Source organism: Corvus brachyrhynchos, unplaced genomic scaffold, assembly GCF_000691975.1.
Source record: "Corvus brachyrhynchos isolate BGI_N302 unplaced genomic scaffold, ASM69197v1 scaffold101, whole genome shotgun sequence".
NCBI lineage: Eukaryota > Metazoa > Chordata > Aves > Passeriformes > Corvidae > Corvus > Corvus brachyrhynchos.
The window spans coordinates 21,137,515-21,145,544 of NW_008237239.1; the positions used below are offsets into that span (position 1 = coordinate 21,137,515).

At 38.1% G+C, this 8,030-nt stretch overlaps 1 protein-coding gene across 6 annotated transcripts in view; it reads left to right on the forward strand.

The window, feature by feature from the left end:
* CLIP4 (CAP-Gly domain containing linker protein family member 4) overlaps positions 1-8,030 on the forward strand; it is a 32,434-nt gene that overhangs the window by 20,869 nt on the left and 3,535 nt on the right. For all 6 annotated transcript variants that reach the window (XM_017730122.1, XM_017730123.1, XM_017730120.1 and 3 more), the window contains 4 exons: positions 1,997-2,080; positions 4,796-4,936; positions 5,360-5,488; positions 7,292-7,415. In XM_017730122.1, coding sequence (XP_017585611.1) covers positions 1,997-2,080; positions 4,796-4,936; positions 5,360-5,488; positions 7,292-7,415 — 478 coding nt within the window. The remainder of the gene's footprint in view (positions 1-1,996; positions 2,081-4,795; positions 4,937-5,359; positions 5,489-7,291; positions 7,416-8,030) is intronic.

Here is an 8,030-nt window from a genome sequence, read left to right on the forward strand (position 1 = left end):
CTTTAAACTCTCTTCCTGCGATGCACTGGTTTGTAATTGACACTGAACTGTGCCATAAATTAAGTCCCTCCTGATGGGAGAGAGTTTTCTAAAAGTCCTTGCGAGGAGTTTCAAAGATAAACTGAGGCTTTTCCTGGAGTTTCAATGCTTCCAGATAGTTGTTTATGAGGTCTTATCAGAGGAACAGAGCCACTAGCGTGACCCAGGTACAGCATAGAGCACAGAAAAGCAGGAGTGAAGGCTCTCTATCAAGATTTACACAGCCTTTTAAAGATATTTTAACCAATAGTTACTAAAAACCTACATTATTTTCGCTTTCCTACCAATTATTCAGTAACACGTCTAGGAACTGTGGAATTCTCTATCCAATCATTCCAAACTACTTTTACTGCAGAACAAGAAGTAGTAGAAGAAGGAGAAGAAGGTTTAGAGAACAACAAGAATCCTCCATTTTGATATTTTTTACTCTTACCTATTTACTACAAAGAGAAGCCCAAAACCTCTAAATATTCACCCTGTGACAATCTTACACAGTAATCTATCACCTAATTCACACCACTGTATTTTCTAGTTCTCTAGTTCTAGTTCACTAGTTTTCTAGTTCACTAGTTTTCTAGTTCTTGTCTGACTGTTGGTAATTTTTTCCAAGGTTGGAGGTTAAAACAGTGTTGTTCAGGGGGGTAAGAACCCTTAAAAACAGGCAGAGAAATATTCTTGGCACTCTGGGTTCCTATAGTAATGATTCAAGAAAAATTAATACGCTTTTTGTAGATAAGGCTATAAGGTGCAAAGTAAAATATATTTCTAATATTGTGTAGGGGTTTTGAAATTTTATTAGGTTCTACTGGATTTGAATAATCCATCAGATTAAAGAGAAAAGATCTTTTTCAAGTTTCTAGGAAGAGGATTATTGAGATAAAATTAAGAAATGTGTTATCAATCACAAACACTAGATTTTTGATCTGGTGCCTTAATGGCTAAGCCATAAAATTTTGGTAAATACGCTACCCTTGCAAACTAGTTCAGTCCCTGTGGCTGAATTAAGATGGTGGTACTGGAAGGACACTGTGTATAGCTGTGGAGGGATTAAAGTGATCTGATGTACTATGGCAGTTTCTACTCTTTACATACTCTATAAAAAAGATCCTCACCACAACATTTATTCTTGAGCCATTAACGTAATTTCTAATTGGCTGTGATACCAGTTAAGTGTTTCAATTTAATGAGGTTCCATTTACTAAGATATTCCTGGAGAATTTGCAAGGAATTAAAGTCTAGAAATAATCTGTATACCTTTATGTCTATAAATTGGTATTTTAATATATAAATAAATATAAAAGATGTGATTTTTCTTTCATGACAGGGAGTGGGTAAATCATAGATAAGTTTGTTCTTCATTGAGTTAGGGTAGGAAACTGTCAGAAATGCAAAATGACTTTTTGCAAATTGTAACTTAGGTGGGAGTACGAGTTGCTACACATACCACAACATTGCTGCTCTGAGAGTTAGGCTCTTAAAAATCATATTGGCATGCTTACATCACTATTTGTAGTCTGAATGAAGATCTGATCTCAAATCTCTCTCAAAACCTTGATGTGTAATCTTTTACGGCAGAAACTGTGAAATTAGTCCTGGTGAATAGTAGATCTTAAGTACTATAAAAGTGAATGTTACAGGTATGAATGTTTGAAAGATTTAAATAAAACTCCTTCAGTATAAAAATTAGTATTTTGTAGGCCATTTGTTTATTGTTTGGCAAGATAGTTTGGACTGGTTTAGTGTGTTAAGGGGTTTAATATCTGTGCTTATCCATCAAAACAATTCTGCAGTCTCATTTTACCCATTTATCAAGTGTCTAAGGAATTGTACAGTTTTATCAATTTTTCTATGCATCCAGTAATCTGCAAATCTGTCAAATTGTTTTTGTACATGACTTTCCTGTAAAATTATTATTTGTTAGGATGTATATATTTAATTGTATCTATTATTTTTATAGGCCTAAATATGGCAAAAAGAGACAATGCTTCTGAAAACAACTTTATGACTGCTAACAGGGGAAAAACTGTACCCGCAAAAGATGGTAATGAACTAATTTTTAATTTTTTTTTTAACATCTTAAGAAAAATTCTGTGTATGGCACTATTACTGCTGCCCTACCTCTGTAAAAGCCCTGTATCTACACTATAGAAAAAAGTTGCCTTGCTTGTTTATATTATATTCAAGTCCCAAGCAGGCTGTAGGCATTTAGTTTTCTAGGAGCAAAGTAATTTGTGTGGATGTTTGGCTGGCATTCTGTGTTGCTTTGGTAACCACTTCTGTCTGAATACTTGGGCAAGAACATAGACAAGCCCTTAAAGCTGGCTCTTAATAAATGATCTTGCAGAGGATCTGCAGAATTACCAGCTGAGGTGTCTGAGAGAGACCTTTTGCCCTGAATTGTTGCTGCCTAGATTTTAATATTCTGTTGGCATTTTTTTCTCTTCTCTATCTGTATGTTCATGCTTCTGTAATAAAGTGTTACCATCTAACAGTGCTTAACAGTCTTGGCCTTGTATCATGGCAGACTCACCATAGCAGGCTTCAAACATGAAAAATGAAACTGGCTTTTAAAGAGTGCCTTTTGCATGTGAATCATTCTCTGCAATTATCTACTTTCACAATTGGATAACAACTTCTACTACAGCAGTACTTTGCTGAACTTGAAACACGAAGGGACCTCACTTTCAGCTGTCTTGAACAAACATTAAAAGTCGTGTCTCCTTTGAAGTTTTGTCTATAAAATCATAAGTGTTGGTAAAAACAGTATTTCTGTGAAATAATTTGAAGTGTGAATTTGGATATGCCTTCTTTAAGTCATAGAATCACAGAATAATTTAAGTTGGAAGGGACCTTAAAGATCATCGAGGGGCATCCACAGCTTCTCTGGGCAAGCTGTTCAGTGCCTCCCACCCTCACAGTAAAGAATTTCTTCCTGATATCTGATCTAAACCTCCTCTCTGTCAGTTTGAAGCCTCTACCCCTTGTCCTATCACTGCATGCACGTGTGCAAAGTCTGTCCATCTTTCTTGTAGGCCCCCATCATGCACTGAAGGGCCACAGTAAGGCCTCTCTGGGGCTGACCAACCCCAACTCTCTCAGCCTTTCCATGTAGGAGAGGTGCTCCATCCCTCTAAACATCTTCATGGCCTCCTTTGGACTTGCTCCAGCAGGTCTGTGAAGAAAAGCATCTTTTCATATCTCCTGTGAGTGAATAGTTGTGAATTCAGAGAGAATTCAGAAAAGACACGACAATAACTAGATGTATAAAACATGACTTAGGAGTAAAGACTTGAAATTTGTGATTGTGTGATTAAAAAGACAGAAGATGAAAGGCATAAAACTGGAAGCTTTGGGATAAAAGGAATAGTATAACTCACTCTGCATGTGTAGTGGGAGTAAAAAACCTTGATCTAAACCAGTGGTGATTGAGGTTTTATATTAAGGGGAAAACCCCTGTAACATTGGAGATAATTATGTGGTGAAATACACTATTGAGAAAATCTTGAGATCTCCCTGATGGGAGATTTTTAAGAACAGGCCAAATACTCACCTGTCAGGAGTGTTATAACAAATAATTGTTTTGCCTGGAGGAAGAGGAATCAATTATTGGACCTGCTGAAGTCCTTTCTGCTCTTCCTTCTCCCACCCTGTGATTTCCCACAAAATGAAGTATCTTGATGACAGGTGGAATTGGAGCAGTTTTTGTTGCATTCCTGTAAAAATGGTGGTCTGACCTCCTGTGAATCTGTCCCTGGACTGGCTTCTAAGGACGGACTTGTAGCATGTGTTTGCAAACGCACACATGTATTTATACCTTGGACATGGAGCCAAAGTTTACCTGTTAGTCACCATTCAGGCAGTAATTTGCATTTTCTTCATTGTAGCATAGCTGCAGAGAGTATCTCAGAGCCTTCAGATTTCTGTCCTCAGCTTTTGTTTGGACCCCCACTGCATTTGCCTTCCTCAGTTCTTTACTGTTTTGCAAAATTGGAGGACTAATTGACATCGAATAAACTAACCCTGCGTTGTTATCAAGCTGTTTGCAAAAACTAATGTATTAAGCCTCTCAAAAGTCTGGAAAGTTTAATAAGCAATATTATCTTAATTTTTCACATTGATAAGCTGAGGCATAGATGTGTCTTGCTATACCTTGCCTCATTTTGGGCAAAAGCAGTTAGGAAAGGGGAGAAGAGGAAGAGCCTTGAAAAGGAGGCAGGAAAGATGAACATAAGTCTTATTGGACAGTTTAGGGTTTGCAAATGGAGATAAAAGTGATTTGTTTCCCATTCTAGTTTTACAGTACAGGTTTTAATATTACAGTTTGTAATGGAATATAGTAGGCTTTAATCCAGGCAATAATTCACTCACATAATATCACCTTCCTTCCACTTCTCATCAAATCTGTAGTAGGCTGGATGCTGAAAGGCTGGTGGTATGATCTCTTGTTACTAAAGCTCATGTATTTTAATAAATATGCTTGGGACTGTTCAGATGAACTTCACAGAGTATAAAGATGGGCTTTTGGAGACTTCTTCTATCACCATATTCCCACAGCAGGGTCACTTGCACTCCTGTCATTCCTGACAGGTGTTTGTGCAAACGCTGTGTAACAAGTTCTGGCTTTGGCTCTTTACTTTGTATTCTGCCCTCCATGGAGAGCAGACAACTTCCATATTTACAAAAGCTTTCCTTTCTGCCTAATCTATCCTTTTCCAAGATATGATCCCTGAAGGACAACTTCCATTTATGTCTTTAGGTTTTCCTGGGTACAGCAGCTCTTCCTCTTCTACTACCTCCTTGGAAGGCAAACGGAATTACTCCAAGAAGCGGAACTCAACGAGCAGCAGTAAAAAGGCCCTGACTCGAGTGTCTTCTGCCTCATCTAAGATGAGTGCTGGTATGGTCTGTTGTATTGAGGTGTATTTTCACAGGGGGGAGTTCACTGCTGCATTGAGTACTTAGGTAGAACTTCTTGTGTTGTTTCAGAATCTGAGCTAGTTTCAGAAAGACACTTGTGAAGTAGTTTAATCATAAACCTAAGTTTGGCAACTTTTAGAAAGATTTTTTTATAACATCTTCAAGATGAAAAGTGTTTCTATAGTTGGTCACTGTACCTTTTCAGAGCAGAGAAAAGGCTGTAGTCCAGTTTTCAGGCTGGCACAAAGCAAATCTTTGTCTAAGCAAAATTTGTGTTGCCATGTGTTGAAGGTACACTGTGTTAGAGGTAAATATTCTGTTCACTAGTCAGTTGGCTTGCTATTGAAAGCTTTCCTAAAGATTTAATGTCACTAATTTCAGATCTTGTTCTTCTCTTGGCCAGGGCTGTATAGCTCCCCAACCACGAGGAAAAATGCTCTTGATGGAGAAATCCAGGTTGGAGACAGAGTACTGGTGGTGGGGCAGAGAACAGGCATTGTTAGATTTTGTGGGACAACAAAATTTGCACCAGGTATGTGCAATGCTCTGTGTATATTGTCAGATGAGTATGGAATAGCTTATATGCAAGCATGTGAAGAGAAACCCATCTTTTCCCTCACTCCTTCAAAAAAATTTCTAAATTTAAATTGGTTTGTTTCCAAGTTCTCTGTCCCTCTCTGTCCCTCTCTGTCCCTCTCTGTCCCTCTCTGTCCCTCTCTGTCCCTCTCTGTCCCTCTCTCTCTGCTTCTCCCTTCCCCTTGCTAAAAAACACTTTGCAGTGAAGCCAAGTGCTGTCAAAGGCAGCCATTGTTCTACATGGTGGAAGTTAATTTCTGAATCCTTCGTTGTAACCAAATTTATCTTCTCTATGGCCCTATCTATAATCTTATTGCAAGAGTAATGCAGAAGCAGTTGGTAGGTGTTGCTGTGAGTACCTGGTTTGGGTGAGCTCTGTGTGATTGGTGATTGGCAATACTCCGTCGTGACACTGGGTGGCATCAGGATTTAAAAAACGCCGTCGGGATGCAAGATCGTGGTACAAGCTCTGTACTTGTTTCATCCCTGCCCAGTTTCCAGTTCCCCAGTTTCACTGTAGGCAGTCCTTGCTCAGGTACTGCAGTTACCTGAGGGACACTTAAATGTCATCACTTCTTGTGTTGTTGCTGACAAAGGGATCAGTGAGAAAAGGACTGTTTCCCAAATGCACTGACAACTGTGAAATCAGAAAGCTGTTTGGCAATGTTAAGTCTCCTCCCTCTCTGCTTTAAATCAGGAACATAATTTTTTGGAGGAAAGCATGCTATTGTAAGAAGTGAGGATGGAAAGATGACAAATCATCACCATTTGCTAACCCAGTAATTTATAGAAAACCTAACAGATGCATGTTTAAGTATTTCAATTCTAATGTGTATCAAAGCTCTGGAACTTATCCAAGGTTTGTTCCTTTTGCTGCAATGCAGATCTTTATTTAATTCTAAAAATGGGAAGCAGAGAACTTCTGATATACTGAGCCCTTCTAATTCATAAGCTGTCATTCCTGAGTTTCTTGAGCTGATAATTAGAATTACCGTTTTATCCAGTGCCTTAGTACCAAGTGACTTGAATTAAATTCTGAATCTTCTGGGGATGGATAGCATAAGGACTACTAATGGAGTATGAAATTTAGCACCTTTATGTAATTAGCTCACATTTATCACGGGTTATGAATGATCAAGCTCATTAACATCTTGCTGCCTATTCAGTGTTCTGTACGAGATTAATTGATGGCCAGTTCCAATTCTTACACCCTTCTCTTGACATCACACAACCAGCCTTGTGATTTGTATTAATTATAACTTGCTAGATGGAGAGAAAGAATGAATTAATATCAAAACTTTAATTTTACTGTTGATGATCTCAGATGAGGCATAAACCATGTGGTCAGAGGACTAAAGAGGGAAGCGTGCAACAGCAGTGCTGCTCTTTCCTGTCTCCTTGTTGTCCAATAGCCAGTTAAGTTCAGTAATACTCTATTTGACTTTAGTATGTATATATATACATGCAGCTACATAGTCCTCAAATGTTTTACCTTTTTTGTATTAATTAAAGTGTCAATAATTTTATTGAAAGCATATAAAAATGCTGAGATAATTATCTTTATTAGGGTATAATTTGTGCATAATTGAATAGGTAGCTATTTTATAATATACATATTTACTGTTAACATCTGGACATTTTCTGACTAGAAACTGTTTTGTTTGATGTGGGTGAATGCCAGTTGTGCCAGTGGTCTAGATGAAGAAAAGCCTGTAGTGTTTTGTTGAAAATGCCCTGATTTTACTGTTTTGCAACGTAGGATTCTGGTGTGGAATTGAATTGGACAAGCCTCATGGGAAGAATGATGGCTCTGTGGGAGGAGTGCAGTACTTCAGTTGCCTTCCCAGATATGGCATATTTGCACCCCCATCTCGTGTGCAGAGGTGAGAACTGAATTTCCTGTAATGTTTGGGTTGCCAAATTATTTCTTAATACATTTCCAACGTGAAACAAAATTTTGAGCAGATACAGAAGATACAAATGTTTTCTTCTGCAAATGGAAGTTTATAACCTCCATTAAAAACCTGGTGGTTTTAGATCAACTTTTTGAAAGCAGAGTATAAAACTGGAAATGCACCTCCCCCTGTTTCTCTTGCAGCTACCTGAAGTATTTTTATTCCAGGGCCTCTGATAGTTTGTGTCCATTAAACCTTACTTTCATGACCCAATCTTGATGTGTTCTGCTAAATTCAATTATAAAAGGAAATTGCCCTTGGACATGACTGGAAATGCTCTTCTTATCCCAGCTAACTGTACAGAGTATCCAAAGCATGCACCACTTGCTTGTAGTCTCTTTCTTAGGTTTCAGGAAGAGCATCCAAGCAATTCTGTGCTCTTTCCTCCTGTATTTGTGTGTAGTTATGCTGCCAGACATGTTCTTGCTTTTATTTCTCTGAATAAGCCAGTTCAGGCAAACTGTTAGAACTTATCTCAGAAGTATACCTGCTGTCTCAGTGAGTAAGAGAGGCAAATAACTCAAATACACTGATTTGCTCCAG